This window comes from Loxodonta africana, chromosome 11, assembly GCF_030014295.1.
Source record: "Loxodonta africana isolate mLoxAfr1 chromosome 11, mLoxAfr1.hap2, whole genome shotgun sequence".
In the NCBI taxonomy this organism is placed as follows: domain Eukaryota; kingdom Metazoa; phylum Chordata; class Mammalia; order Proboscidea; family Elephantidae; genus Loxodonta; species Loxodonta africana.
Genome location: NC_087352.1, coordinates 24,163,175 through 24,178,712, shown reverse-complemented (window position 1 = coordinate 24,178,712; position 15,538 = coordinate 24,163,175). Strand labels below are relative to the sequence as shown.

The following is a 15,538-nucleotide window of genomic DNA, read 5'->3' as shown; positions in this document are numbered from 1 at the left end:
CAGAAATTTATTCCCTCAGAGTTCTGGAGGCTAGAAGACCTTATTCCAACATGGACTCATGTTAACTGATAGCATCTTCAGCTACAGAAGAGAGGGAAGAACTCATGACTGGTGGCTCCCGAGGTGGGAGAGCACTGGACCCAGAGCCCAGGAGGAAGGGAGTGGCCTTAAAAGAAATACTGCTTCTTTTGTCCCAGGAGTACAGAAGGTTGATATTTTCTTTCTACATTACTCCCTCTCTCCACAGTTTCCCAGGAGACATCCTGGCTGAAGATTTTGCTGATCATGTCAGGAGAAATGAAAAGGACAGCAATTGTGGTTTTGCAGAGGAATACCAGGTGGGGAGAGGGCAGAGCTGAGCCTCATGACCCCCAACCCCCACCCCAGACCTTCCCATACCTGTCAAGATTGAACAAACTCAGCAACACATATTTTGTGAGATTAGACAGAAATTCTCAGGCAAGACTATCTTTCCAACTCATTGAAATCTTTTAAAAGTGGTGGGAATTTAGTCCAGTCCTAAAGAAACGCCCTCACCCCTGGATCACACAGTTTTCCCCATTCCCTGCTTTCTTGCCTACCTCCCCATTCCCCCCGTTTTCCCCCAAATCTTCTCAAATGCCTCACAGGGGTAGTGGGTGCTGCAGAAACCCGTAGTGCAAGGAGTAGACAAAGGGATGAGGAAGGCAAGGGGAGCTCTAGGGGTGTTCTTGGTGGATGGTAGAGAAACTCCAACTTCATTGCACCCCTCTTCTGCCTCCACCCCCAGCAACTTGCCATAGAGGGACATGACCAGCCACATACGGTGGCCTCAGCTCCAGAGAATAATGCCAAGAATCGCTATCGAGATGTGCTGCCCTGTGAGTCTTAGGTTCCCTGGTTGGTGCAAACCATTTGCACTTGACTGCTAACTGAAAAGTTGGCGGTTTAAACCTACCTGGTGGTGCCATAGAAGAAAGGCCTGGCAATCTGCGTCTGTAAAGATCTTAGCCAAGAAAACCGTATGTGTCAGAATCAACTCAACGGCAGTGGGTTTTGGTTTTGGTTTTTTTGTGTGTCTTAAGTTTCCACTGATTTGTCTGCACCCTCACCTGTCAACACCCTGTCCCTGATCACCATTTCCATCATATCTCTGTGCCCTTCCCTTAACCCCTGGGAGAGACAAAGATCTCCCTCTGGTGGGTTCCTTTGAGAGCTCCCTAGCCCACTCACACCAGCTAAGGTCCCCCTGTCCCTCTCAACCTCCATGTTCTCTGTGTCTGTCTTCACCTCTGCGCAACTTCTGTCCCTGGGTCTCAGCCTCTGTCTCTCTGACCTTCTGCGTCTCTCCACTCCATCTCTGCCTCACTAATACTGCCTTCTTCCCCTAGATGACTGGTCCAGGGTGCCCCTGAAGACCCTCCATGGGGAACCAGGCTCTGACTACATCAATGCTAGCTTCGTGCCTGTAAGGACATGGATGGGAGCTGGGAGCAAAAGGGCACTGTCTTAGTTTGGGTTCTATAGAGAAGCATAATCAGGGATATACAGATAGAGATGGATAGACAGACAGATAGATAAAGAAGTAAAGAAAGAGATTTACATCAAGGAAATGGCTCACACAATTGTGGGGTCTGGCAAGTCCCAAATCTGTAGGTCAGGCAGCAGGCTAGAGACCTCTGCAGGAATATGTCCTAAAATCCATAGGTCAGGTGATGGGAAGAGTGCAGGGGCAAGAGAAAGAGAGAGAGAGAGCAAGCTCTGACAGAACATCCGTTTACATGCTGGGGGCAGGCTGCACCTCCAAGGAAACTTCCCTTTCTACTGACTGGTTGATCATCTCAGATCATATCATGGAAGATGATCACACTACATTACTTTATGTTATGTATTAGAACAGCAACCAGGCCAGTGTTTGCCAGACCCATGAGAATCCAGGCCTAGCCAAGTTGACACATAAAATTAACCATTACTTGTGCTAAGCAATCCCTCAAAGATAAGTGCCTCAGGGGTCCATCCAAAGCCCTCCTGACCTGCCTGCTTTCTTCCATCAGGGTCTCTGGAGCTCCCAGGAGTTCATCGCAGCCCAGGGCCCCCTGCCCCAAACGGTGGGCGACTTCTGGCGTCTGGTGTGGGAGCAACAGAGCCACACCCTGGTCATGCTGACCAACTGTGTGGAGTCTGGTCGGGTAAGAGTGAGCCTGTTTCTTAGTTCTCTAGTGCTGCTATAACAGAAATACCACAAGTGGGTGGCTTTAACAAACAGAAATCTATTTTCTCAAAGTTTAGGAGGCTTGGAAGTCCAAGTTCAGGGCACCGGCTCTGTTGTTCGGTGCTGTCAAATCGGTTCAGACTCATAACGACCCTATGTATAACAGAACGAAACACTATCTCGTCCATTCTGCAGCTATTCATAAGGTTTTCACTGGCCAACTTTTTCAGAAATAGACCACCAGGTCCTTCCTCCTAGTGTGTCTTAATCTGAAAACTCTGCTGAAACCTGTCCACTATGGGTGACCCTGCTAGAATTTGAAATACTGGTGGCATAGCTTCCAGCACCACAGCAAAAGGCAGGCCACCACAGTACGTCAAACTGACAGACTTGTGGTGGGGTGCTGGCTATAGGGAAGGCTTTCGCTCTCCTTTGGCTCTGGGGAAAAGTCTTTATCTCTTCAGTTTCTCTTCATTGGCTCCTTGGTGATCTTCATGTGGCGTGGCATCTGTCTTCCCCCTCTCTGTTTTCTTGCTTGCTTGTTTAATCTTTTTTATATTTCAAGAGTTTGACTCAAGACACACCCTACACTAACATAATACTACCTAATTAACGTAACAAAGAAAACCCATTCCCAAATGGGATTATAACAACAGGTATAAAAAAGGGGGCGGGGGGGAACCTGTTGCTGTGGAGTCAATTCCAACTCATAGTGACCCTACAGGACAGAGTAGAACTGCCCCATAGGGTTTCCAAGGAGTGGCTGGTGGATTCAAACTGCTGACCTTTTGGTTAACAGCCTGAGCTCTTAACCACTGTGCCACCAGTGTTCCAACCACAGGTACAGGGGTTAGAATTTACAGCACCTATTTTGAGGGTGACACAATTATTTTGAGGGTGACACAATTCAATCCATAACAGCCTTGGACCTGGTGCTGACCTCATGAACTCTGATTCCAACTCTGGCTCTTCCTCTATGTCCAACATGGACTCCCTCACCCATCACCAGAGCATCCACTGGTCCACATATGGGTGTGAAGAGAATCCCAGTGCCCTTGGGAAGTGTCTTAATTTCCTAGTGTTTCTGTAACAGAAATACCACAAGTGCATGGCTTTAAAGAACAGAAATTTATTTTCTCATAGTTTGGGAGGCTAGAAGTCCAAATTCAGGGCATTGGCTCTCAGAGACGACTCTGTCCTCTGTCTTTCTCTCTCTCTGTTGTCTCTGGGGGAAGATCTTTGTCTCTTCCAGCATTCCTTGGTTCCTTAGCAATCTTCACAGAGCAGAACATTGGCATCTGTCTTCCCCTCTTTGTTCTTCTTTCTGTGTCTATGCTGCTCTTTATAGCACTCAGAAATGATTCCATGTAAGACACCTCCTTCACTGATATGGCCTCATTAACATAAGAAAGAAAACCCTATTTCCAAATGGGATTACATCCACAGGTATAACCAAAAAGAAACCCCAAACTAGTTGCGGTTGAGTCAACTCTGACTCATGGTGACCCCACGTGTGTCAGAATAGAACTGTGCCCCATTGGGTTACATCCACAGGTATGCGGTTAGGATTCCAACACATATTTTGGAGGACACAATTCAATCCATAACAGGAAGGAAGATTCCTCTTGGCTGCAATGAATCTATACCTGGCTGCCCATGGGAACTGCCTTGTTGCCAGGGCTAGGAAAACTTGTTTGTACAAAGGCCACAGTGACCTGGGGCATGTGATTTTACTTCGTTCATCCTTTATTTTCTCATCTGTAAAATGGGTGCAATAACAGTTGCTACTTCGTAGTGCAGTAGATGCATGAAGGTAGATTTCCAGGGCCTCCTGGTGTCTGACCCCTGCTTCCTGTGCTCCCCAGGTGAAGTGTGAACACTACTGGCCTCTGGATTCTCAGCCCTGCACCCATGGGCACCTGCAGGTGACCCTGCTGGGTGAGGAAGTGACAGAGAACTGGGCCACGCGGGACCTGAAACTCTTCCACGTAAGCCCCAGTACATCTCCTCAAGACATTCCAGACATCCCCCCAACCCAGAACTCTCTGTGAGGTCTAACGTTCTGCTCACTCCCCCCAGGGACTCCAATGAGAGCAAGCGTTTCGAGCCACAGAAACTGGCCACCCAGACCCACCCCAAGGTTTCTGAGCCTATGATCTCACCCTCCACCAACCTGCCCTTCCTCTAGGTGGAAGAGCAGAAGGCTTTGTCTGTTCGTCAGTTCCACTACACAGCCTGGCCTGATCATGGCGTCCCCCACTCCCCAGACCCCTTGCTGGCCTTCTGGAAGGTGCTTCGGAAGTGGCTGAACCAGAAGATGGGAGGAGGTCCACCCATTGTGCACTGCAGGTAAGGACCTGCCGAGGACCTCTCCCCCCTTGACAGGATCTCCCCTTTGGGACTCAGATAATGGTGTTACCTCGATCCTCAGAAACTGTGGAGGAGGTCAAAGAGAAGGAGGGGGAGGTGGAGGAGGAGAAGGCAGGAGATAAGGGGACAGTAAAGCAGGTTAAGAGGAGAAAAATGATCAAAAAGTTAAATATAGAATTACCAGACAATCCAGCAATTCCACTTCTAGGTACATACCCAAAAGAGTTGAAAACAGGAATACAAACAGACACAGGTAAACTAATGTTTATTGCAGCACTACTCACTATAGCCAAAAGGTGGAAACAACCTAAATGTCCATCAACAGATGAACGGATAAACAAAATGTGGTATATACACACAATGGAATATTATTCAGCCATAAAGAGAAATAAAGTCCTGATACGACATGGATGAACCTTGAAAACATTATGCTGAGTGAAATAAGTCATGTTAACTGATAAAATCTTCAGAGACCCTATTTCCAAACAAGGTCACGTTCATAGGCACCGGGAGTTTAACCAGTTGCTGTTAAGTCGACTCCAGCTCATGGTGACCCCATGTATATCAGAGTATAACCGTGCCCCGTCGGGTTTTCAATGGACAGTTTTTCAGAAGTAGATCACCAGGTCTTTCTTCTGAGGTAACTCTGGGTGAACTCAAACCACCAACCTTTTGGTTAGCAGCCAAGTGTGTTAACCATTTGCACCACCCAGGAACATCTCATTATTGTTGTTAGCTGCCCTTGACTTATGGTGACCCTATGAGGACTTCAATATATCTTTCTGGGGGATGTGGTTCAATCCATGACATCCCTCCTGTGGTCTGACCCATTCTCTCTCCCCATCTAGTGCTGGTGTGGGCCGCACTGGCACCCTTATTGCCCTGGATGTCTTGCTCCGGCAACTGGAGTGTGAGGGTCTTCTGGGGCCCTTCAACTTTGTGAGAAAGATGAGAGAAAGCCGTCCCTCAATGGTTCAAACAGAGGTAATGGTGTTTCTAGGGGGCATGGGGAGGAGGGGGCTTTGGGAGCCCTGAGGGAAAGCCAGCAGAGGCTGCCTCTCACTCCCTGTGCCTGCTACCCAGGCCCAGTATGTGTTCCTGCATCAGTGCATCCTGCGGTTTCTGCAACAGTCACCCCGAGCCCCAGAGAAGAAGGGAGTCATATATGAGAACATGGTGGATCTGCTCTATGAGAATGTGGCTGCAATCCAGGCCCACAAATCGGAGGCCTAGGCTGCCTAAGGTCTCGAAAGCCCAGCCAAGCCAGGTTCCAGTGTTTGATCCCCACTTGAGCGCAGATCCCTGGATCCCTGAGAAAGCAGAGGGCTGGGGTCCCAGACTCCTGGGTCCTGCAGAAGGAAGGACTGGAAACCCACGCTTCCATTTCCCTGGGGGGACAGGGGGTCTGGTGGGCTTGAACTCCTGAATCCTGTGGGAGGTGGGGGATGGGGACCTGGATTCCCAGTTCCTTGAAGGAAGAGAGGGACGAGAGCTTGGATTTCCTAGTTCCTTGAGGGAGGAGGAGGCTGGGAGCCTGGGTCTCAAAGGTGCGGGCTGGAGTCTGGATTCCTGGGTTCTAGGGAGGGAATTCCCAAACCCATTGCCATCGAATCGATTCTGACTCATAGAGACCCTATAGGACAGAGTAGATGTGTCCCATATGGTTTCCAAGGCTGTAATCTTTATGGAAGCGGACTGCCACGTCTTTCTCCTATGGAGCAGCTAGTGGTTTCAAACTGCTGATCTTTCAGTTAGCAGCTGTGTGCGTAACCACTGCGCCACCAGGGCTCCTTCGGGAGGGAACTAGGGCCCTGAATTCTGGCTGCCTGAGGGGCAAGGGCAGGCAGGATCCTGCCCAGCCTTTCCTTAGAAACCAAATCAGTCTTCTATAATCTGGAATTGAAGAGATTTCCTCCACCTGAGGCCCCCTTGTACCCCACTGCCTGTATATAGTTTTCCTTCTATCCTATAATTTATTAAATCACTGTTTTCCTGGATGCCGGTTGCCCTGGTGGATTTCTGGGTCTGGAAATAATGTTGTGATAGGGGCCTGTAGGGTTCCTGATGTCTAAGTACCGAGCAATGCCCTAAGGAAGAACCTACCAGTTGCCGTCTAATGGATTTCGACTCATGGTGACTGAGTCGAATAGGATTTTCAATGGCTGATTTTTTTAGAAATAGATCGCCAGGCCTTTCTTCTGAGGTGGCACTGGGTGAACTCGAACCTCCAACCTTTTGGTTAGCAGCCCAGCGTATTAGCTGTTTTCACCAAATGGGGGACTCCTAAGGAGGAATCTGTTATTGTTGTTAGGGGCCATTGAGTCGATTTTCAACTTGTAGCCATCCCATGTGACAGAGTAGAACTGCTCCATAGGGTTTTCTAGGCTGTAATCTTTACTGGAGCAAATTGTCAGGTCTTTTTCCCACGCAGTGGCTGGGTAGGTTTGAACCGCCAAACTTTGTTAGCCCCTGAGCACTTACCATTGCGCCACCAAAATTTTGCACCTGCAAATGTAGGTTTGGGTTGGCTGAGTGTCCTGGACGTAGGCGCGTGGGGGCTTGCCTACTGGGATAGGAATTAGGGTATCTTGTAGGGAGATGTCTGTGCCGCTGGGGCCAATATATCTAATGTACCTGGGTATCTGGATACCTGGGTCTCCTGGGTCCTGGAGTCAGGTATCCTGGCGCCTGGTTCTTTGGGCTGTAGGGGACGTTGGGTGGATGCCCTATGTGTGGACCAGAAGAGAGAAAGCACTGGGGCACCAGGGTGAACATCTGAGAGCACCATTGCGGTCCTGGTTGGGGGAGGGGCGAGGGGCAGGGCTCTCCGCCTACCCAGGCGAACAAGGACGGACACACACACGCACACACACATTCACACACACGCGCCGGGTCCGCTCAGCCGCGATCAGCACCCAGGACAGCGCCACCCGCATGCGGGGGCGGGGTCCGGGCGGGGCCAGCGCCTCAGTGTCTCACAGGAGGGCCTGTGCAGCCGCTGAACAGGTAGGAGCCGCTGGGACCCCCTTCCTGAGCCCCATTCTCACTCCCATCCACAGAGGGCCCTAGAGGGGTGCGTTCACTGGGAGGGACCAAGAGAGGGAGCACGAAGGTTGGGGCCTGGAACGGGGTGAATGGGATTTAGAGAGAAGACAGGTGTGGAGGCAGACAAAGGGGGAGAGTGGAAGAGGCCCTGGGAGCTAGGGACCCGACCACAGGCAGAGGATGAGAGAGTCGCAGATGAGAGGGGGCGCGAGAGACCGATGCGAGACAGACAGATACACAGAGGAAGAGACATCTACTGGAGTCAGGAGAAAGGCGGAGGCCGAAGCGGTCACGAGAACAGGTGTGAAGACAAAGATTCGGGTGTGCGGGAGAGACGAATAGGCCCAGACCTTTGTGGGGGTTCAGCAAACGCACCAGGACAGCACCCCTCCCCCCGCAAGAATGAGGAAAGGGAGGTGCGCCTGAGTCTCAGCTACCAGGGCCAGATGTGAAGGGAGGAACCAGATATGGGAGCATGGACAGACGGACGCATGGACCACAGGCTACTCCCCTCCCTACTCTCCCGAGGGTCCGGGTCTGGGGTCCCACGCCCAAGGGGGCCCGGAGGGAGCCTGCCCCGCCCAGACTCCACTTCTTTGCGTAAGCCCAGCCTGTTGTCGTGGCAACAGGCTGTTGCCCGGGCAACCAGCGGTGCCCCCCGCCCCGCCGGAGCGGAGCCAGCCGTTGCTCTGGGCAACCCCGGTACACTGGTTCCCACGCCCGCCTTCGCCTACTTCCGGTTCAAGGCCTGGGGGAGGAAGGGGCAGAAGCCAGCGGAATTACTGAGGGTGCCTTGAAGGGAGGTGGCGCCCCTTTAGTACAGAACAAGGTCCTGGAACTCCCAGTGTCTGCCCTCCGCCCCGGGAAGGAGCGAGCTACAACCGGGTCCTGGAACTACCACTCCCAGCATGCCCCGCGCCAGATGGACGGTTTGTGCTTCGCCGGCCACCCCGGGGGCCGATGGGAGTTGTAGTTCCTTGTTCAGAGAATTCAATGAATGCCCTGGGCTAGGAGTGGGGGGCTAGGGCGCCTGGGTGTCTCTGCAGAAAGGACCGTAGGACGCCGCCGCCGCAATGTTCCCGGAGCCCCCAACCCCGGGGCCTCCAGTTGCCGACGCGCCTCCTGACTCCAGCCGCATCAGCCACGGCCCTGGTGAGCGACACCCGGAGTCTGAGCAGACAAAAAGCCTGGCCAGGATGCCCAAGCGCGGGATTCCGACGCGTGTACTCGAGATGGAGGGCTGGAAAATCCGGATGGGATTTTAGGTCGGAGTCCTGGGCTGGAATCTGAAAGAAATGGGGAAAAGGAGCAGGTTTGCAAGAAAGGCCAGAATCCGATCAAGGGATGTGGAATGGAATGGAATCTTGGAAGGTCCACCTCTCCCTTTTCTTTACAGTTGGGGAAACTGAGGCCCTGGGAGGGGCAGAGCTCCCTCTAAAAGCAACAGAGGTTGAGTAGAAATTAGAATGGGAGTGAAAGGGGAGGTGGAACTAATGGGAGAGAAAATTCGGATGGTGTCAGCCTGGTTTAGGGCATCAAATCACTCTGTAGGTGAGATCAGTTGGAAGGAAAACACTGGAATGAAATGCAATGGAAATGGCTGGAGGGAAAACAAGGCCAGGATTTCAGATTCCCCATGAAATCCTCACTGCGCTTTGTCTTCACCCCCTCTGCAGTGCCCCCCTGGGCCCTGGCCACAATCGTACTGGTCTCAGGCCTCCTCATCTTCAGCTGCTGCTTCTGTCTCTACCGGAGGCGTTGTCGGAGGCGGACGGGCAAGAAGAGCCAGGCCCAAGCCCAGGTCCACCTGCAGGAAGTGAAGGAGCTGGGCCGGAGTTATATAGACAAGGTGTGGCCCGGCCCAGCCCTGCAACCCTGTCCCTTCCCATAGCCCTGCTCCTCTCAATGGCCCAGCCAGTTTAAGACCCTGCTCCCTTCCTTCCTGTGGTTCTTAGTTGCCATCAAGTCGACTCTGTCTCATGGAGACCTTATGTATAACAGAACAAAATATTTCCCAGTCCTGTGCCATCTTCATGATAGTTGGTATGTTTGAGTCCATTGTTGTGACTACTGTGTCAATCCATCCCTGACTGGACTTTCAGGACCTGGAGATGGATCAGACCTTGTCCCTTGTCCTCAAGAAGATTCTAGTCTGATGGGGGAGTCAGACACCAACACAGACATTCAAAGTGCAGCGTGATAAGTGCCATATTAGAGGCAGTACAGGGCATTATCGGAGTTCAGGGAAGCCACCTGACAGCCTAGAGGGTCTGAGCAGACTTCCTGGAGGAGGTGACTTCTGCTCTGAGACCCAGGGGACAAACAGAGCTAACCAAGAGCAGGAAAAGGACCTTGTAGGCAGAAGAAAGACATGTGGTAAGAACTGGAATCCAGATTCTGAGACATATTTGGAGAATATATATATATACTATATAACACAGCCCTGGTGGTGCATGGTTAAGCCCTGGGCTGGGCTGCTAACCAAAAGGTTGGCAGTTTGAGTCCAATCAGTGGCTCCACAGGAGAAAGACCTGGTGGTCTGCTCCCATAAGGATTATAGTCTGGAAAACCCTATGGGACAGTTCTACTCTGTCTTAGGGGCCACTATGAGTTGAAAATAGATTCAGCAGCACCTAACGACAGCATATAATATATGGAGTCCCTGTGTGGTGCAAACAGTTAATGCACTCAGCTACTAACTGAAAGGTTGGCAGTTCAAATCCATCCAGAGGTGACTCGGAAGAAAGGCCTGGTGATCTACTGAAAAATCAGCCATTGAAAACCCTATGGAGCATAATTCTATTCTGTCACACGTGGGATTACCAAGAGTCGAGGTAGGCTCAATGGCAAGTGGTTTGGGTTTGTATTAAATATATATAACATACTGGGTTCTAGAACAGTCTGGAAAAATCAGCAGTGTCCATATAACAAAGGTGATTGGGAGCCATGGAAGAGTTTTGACCAGGAGAGGGACAGGGTCAGATGAGTGTTAGGAAAATCCTCTAGAACCCATATGGAGGACAGATTTGGGGCCAGGAGACCATGGAGGAGGCTGATGCAGCCACTGGAGTGAAAAATAAAAGGCCACAGTTTCAAGGACCCAAGCACCGGGACAATTTCCCAGCTGTGTGACCTCGAGAAATTCACTGTCCTTCTCTGAGCCTCAAGTCCATGATCATAACTAGTATTTCCTGCCTCTTTCTTTGCAAAAATTGTTATTATTACCCATAAAAGACAGTTTTTAGGGTTCTTTTTTTTAGTATCCAGCTTCTATCCCTATCCCTTAAGCCACTGGTGTTCAAGGACCATTTGCATCAGAATCACTTGGAGTACAGTACTTGCTGAAATGCAAATTCTGGACCCTATAGGAGACCTACTGAATCAGAATCTCTAAGGGGGTGGCCCCAGGAATCTGCATTTACCACACTACTCAGGAGAATGTTGATTCACAGTAAATTTTGAATTTTGAAGCCTTCTGATTTTGTTATTCTAGTTTAAAATGGCAAGTGCACATTAAATATGCTGTTTCTCCTCCCTGTTTTGCTGTGGCAAAATCACTAACCAACATGGCATTTTAGACAACCACCCCAGTACATCCATTAGCATGTGAAATAAAATCTTTTGCATCCTTCTCGTGGTCAATAGGACATTATCAGTGCTATTGTTCTAGTCTAGGAATGACAAACACATTGTACACGTGTGTCACCACTTGCCTTTTCCCTGCTTGTGGCAGACATCACTAATCAAACATCAGCAAACACAGAGTACATGTATCACCTCGTTCATTCCCTTCCCATGGCAGATATCACTAATCAAACACTGACTCTGTTTAGCCTGCAAGTGATCAGATATGGCCCAAAGGCTATGTTGAGTCTCCTTTGGCTTCTGGGTATGGAGGATACCCCTATACCCAGGGGTATATATATATATATACAGGAAGACTTTACCTGCCTTTGCCCCTGGATTCCTCAGGTGCAGCCAGAAGTGGAGGAGCTGGATCCAGCACCACAGGGACCAGGACAGCAGGTGGCAGAGAAGCATGAACTAGGACGGCTGCAGTACTCACTGGATTATGATTTTCAGAGTGGCCAGGTGGGTGTCGTAGAGGAGGAGTGTTATGGAGAAGAGTGTCTTGGGGATCCCAGGCCTTCCTGGAAGATGACCTAAAAGGGCAGCTTCCTCACTGTGCCTGGACCTCCCACAGCTGCTGGTGGGCATCCTGCAGGCTGAGGGGTTGGCTGCCTTGGACTTGGGTGGCTCCTCAGACCCCTATGTGCGGGTCTACCTGCTGCCAGACAAACGGAGGCGGTATGAGACCAAGGTGCATCGGCAGACACTGAATCCACACTTCGGGGAGAACTTTGCCTTCAAGGTGAGCTCCTGCCCTCAGAAACCCACACTAGGCAGCCTGCATCCAGCCCTGGAACACTGCGGACCCACCCCTTCAGCTTTTCCTTAAGCAGACACAGCCCAGGTGGCAGCTACCAGCTCCAGGGGCTATTGCACTGGACCCTGGGTTGTCCGTTTAAGGTGCTCCTGAACTCTGGGCTTGGACCCTGAGCTCCCTTGGGCCTTGGGCTGTCCGTTTGCATTCCATTGACACCTGGACTGTCCCATTTGGGTTCCATTGACCCCTGGACTGTACTCATGGACCCATGGGCTGTCCCATTTGGGTTCCAGTGACCTCTGGACTGCTCCCTGGAACCTGGGCTGTCCCATTTGGGTTCTGGTGACTCCTGGACTGTTCCATGGACCCTGGACTGTCCCACCTGGGTTCCATTGACCCCTGGACTCTTCACTGGGACCCTGGGCTGCCCCGTTTGAGTTGTAGGACCCCTGGTTTGTTCCCGTGAACCCTTTAACTTTTCTCGCTTGGGTTCCATTGACTGTCCCCTGGATCCTTGCTGCCTCACTCAAAGCCTCCACCTTGAAGTGCTGTGCCCCCTTCCTTTCTCTATTCTCTATTCTCCTCTCCCAGGTCCCCTACGTGGAGCTGGGGGGCAGAGTGCTGGTCATGGCTGTATACGACTTTGATCGCTTCTCCCGCAACGATGCCATCGGGGAGGTGCGGGTCCCCATGAGCTCGGTGGACTTGGGGCGGCCCGTACTGGCCTGGCGGGAGCTGCAAGCGGCTCCGCGGGAGGAGGTGAGCACGCCCAGCCACGCCCCCAGGCTAGGCCCCCACGCCCCAACCCCGGACCAATCAGAAGCTCCCAGGACCCTTCCTGTAGCCCAAGGCCTCGCCCTGCTTCTTGGATTGTACCACTAGGTACTTAAATCTGGACCATTCCATTCCAAGGCAAGGGGGAGGGAAGAAAGGTGGGGTAAGCGATTGGGCCTGTGGCTCAGGGGCTCTCGTGATAGTCTGTAAAAAAAAAGGGTGTGAAGGTGGCGTCTGACCTCCTCTAACTTCACAAGGGGGAAGGAGAATTGAGATCAACAGCCCAAGGCTGATTCCGATGAAGGGGAGGTCAGACATACCTCCTCTCTGTGCCATCTTTACCAATTCTGACACCAACCATCCCTCCCACAGCACCCCCTGTGTGTTCAGTAATTTTTTGCAGTGACCACACAGAACTCACAAACAGTGCTCACAGTTAGGAGGTTTATTAGGGAAATAATAGGTTATAATTCAGGTTCAGGATGCAGTTCTTCCATCAGGACAGCCTCTTCTCAGCCCTGCTCACAGGTATGCCTCTCTGGCCCTCAGGTAGGGCAAGTGTTACAAAGCTCTTTTAGCTCAGCGGATAAATGCCCACAGGCAAGTCACTTTGCCAGTAAGCCTCGGCCCAAAGGCAGTCAGCTTTGTTGCTCCTTGGGCTAGGAAGGCTACTGTGCCAGTCTCTCCTGCCATCGTTTCAGGGCCACAGCTGCTCACTGTCCACTGTGTTACAGCTGTGTGTCTCTCAGTCTCCTGGTTCCGGGAGCTTCTCAGCACAGGGATTCTGGGTCCAAAAGATGCGCTAGTTCTTCTTCCTTGGTGGTGGTGGGATCCTCTACCTGCTGTGGAATTGGCTTCCTTTTTAAGACAAAACTGACCAATCTCCTTGGTGGACCACAATTACCTTATTTGCATAGTTCCACCCAATCACGTGGTTGGGAGTTACAAGACCATGGAGAGAAATGCCACACAAACGCGATCTATTGCACCACAGGTCTTTTTCCTTCTTTTAGCAAGAGAAACTAGGAGACATCTGCTTCTCCCTCCGCTATGTCCCCACGGCAGGGAAGCTTACAGTCATCGTCCTGGAGGCTAAAAACCTAAAGAAGATGGACGTAGGGGGATTGTCAGGTGTGTGGAAAGCAAGCAAATGGAGATGGGGAGGCCCTCTAGCTAAGGTTCTGAAGGTGCCTGGGGCTCAAAAATATATTGAGGGGATACCTTTGGGGAGCCCACACTGCCAGGGGAGAATTCACATTAGATATTGCCAAGGAGGGAGGGACATCTAACAGGTAGATGGAGTGTCTCTATGTTGGTCCAACCCTCTATGTTGGTCCAAAAATTAATTCATTATCCCCATTTGGATCTTCCTGGACTAAGGTGGTAAGGGTAGGTTGTGAGACAATTTGTCTCTCTCCCCAGATCCCTATGTCAAGGTCCACCTACTCCAGGGAGGCAAAAAGGTGCGGAAAAAGAAAACCACCATCAAGAAGAACACCCTGAACCCCTATTACAACGAGGCGTTCAGCTTTGAGGTGCCTTGTGACCAGGTCCAGGTGAGATTAGGCCTGCCCATTGTCCTGGCCCTATACCCTTTCCTTCTCCAAGAGCCCCAGGCCTAGAAACCCCCATTTCTAGGGGAAAAGAGTCGCTTTAGCAATGCCCTAGAAACCAGGTCCTAAAGATTCGTGAAGTTGGTTTCTCAGTTTCGCGCTCCTCATAGGAGGACCAGGAAGTCTCGCCCACTGGTGGAAAAAAAAGCGTTTCCTTAAAATTGGTCTAATGAAGACCAGGGTGTCCTGCCCCCTTAGGAGCCCCAAAGATACCTCCCAACAAACCTTTGGGAGCTGGGTAAGACCTGGCCCCTCCACCTATTTCAACGTCCTGAAGGTTTATACCCCTTAGGAGGCTGATCTCTAAGGAGGTTCCTAAAACCCCTGAGCAATGGAGCTCATTGTTGATAGTTTGAGTTCAGTAAATTCGGACTCATGATCCCCTGTGACAGAGTAGAACTGCCCCATAGGGTTTTCTTGGCTATAAACTTTACAGAAGCTGACCTCTGGGTCTTTCTCCCGCAGAAGAGCTGAATTAGGTTAGCAGCCCAACGCATAACAGGGCTCCTTAATGGAGCTCATATCTCTTTAGCTATATAACTTCAAGAAAGACTCCAGGGCACCCTTTTAACTATAGGACTCTCCATCCCTCCCACCTCCCAACCCGGCCCTTGTCCCCACTTCCATGCCAAGTCTTAGCTAAAGATCCTAGTAAGACCCCATAGAACTCTGGTTGCTTGGAAGAGGGTAACCTTAGCAATGATACCTAAGCCCCTCCCCGCGCCTCCTTCCCCCACCCACTCACTTCCTCTTCCTCCCCCATCCACCCCAGAAGGTACAGGTGGAGCTGACGGTGCTGGACTACGACAAGCTGGGCAAGAACGAGGCCATTGGAAGGGTGGCAGTGGGGGCGGCAGCCGGTGGGGCTGGCCTGCGGCATTGGGCAGACATGCTGGCCAACCCCCGGCGGCCCATTGCTCAGTGGCACTCGCTGAGGCCCCCTGATCGAGTGAGGCTTCCCCCTGTGCCCTGATCGCCACCCCCAAGCCCCTGGCCAAACCTGGACTTTGGCCACTGACCCCAGACTTCTGACCCTGGCCCTAGCCAAGCCCAGTCCCATCTCCAAGCCTACTCTACCCCTAACCTCTCCCCCCCACCATCTGATCCATTTCTGCCTTCTCACCCTACCCCCTCCATTATGCCAATCATGATAACTTG

The 15,538-nt window shown here is 51.5% G+C and overlaps 2 protein-coding genes across 2 annotated transcripts in view; both read left to right on the top strand.

The window, feature by feature from the left end:
• PTPRH (protein tyrosine phosphatase receptor type H) overlaps positions 1-5,794 on the top strand; it is a 35,672-nt gene extending 29,878 nt beyond the window's left edge. Inside the window, 8 exon segments of the mRNA XM_023544109.2 lie at positions 248-338; positions 770-860; positions 1,371-1,447; positions 2,034-2,168; positions 4,057-4,179; positions 4,380-4,540; positions 5,410-5,545; positions 5,645-5,794. Coding sequence (XP_023399877.2) covers positions 248-338; positions 770-860; positions 1,371-1,447; positions 2,034-2,168; positions 4,057-4,179; positions 4,380-4,540; positions 5,410-5,545; positions 5,645-5,794 — 964 coding nt within the window.
• Positions 5,795-8,368: 2,574 nt separating this feature from the next.
• SYT5 (synaptotagmin 5) lies at positions 8,369-15,353 on the top strand. Its single transcript, XM_023543577.2, has 8 exons — positions 8,369-8,758; positions 9,283-9,455; positions 11,579-11,698; positions 11,811-11,978; positions 12,585-12,752; positions 13,781-13,898; positions 14,190-14,323; positions 15,153-15,353. The coding sequence occupies exons 1-8, from the start codon at positions 8,680-8,682 to the stop codon at positions 15,351-15,353; spliced, it is 1,161 nt and encodes a 386-aa protein (XP_023399345.1). The 5' UTR covers positions 8,369-8,679.
• Positions 15,354-15,538: the final 185 nt, after the last annotated feature.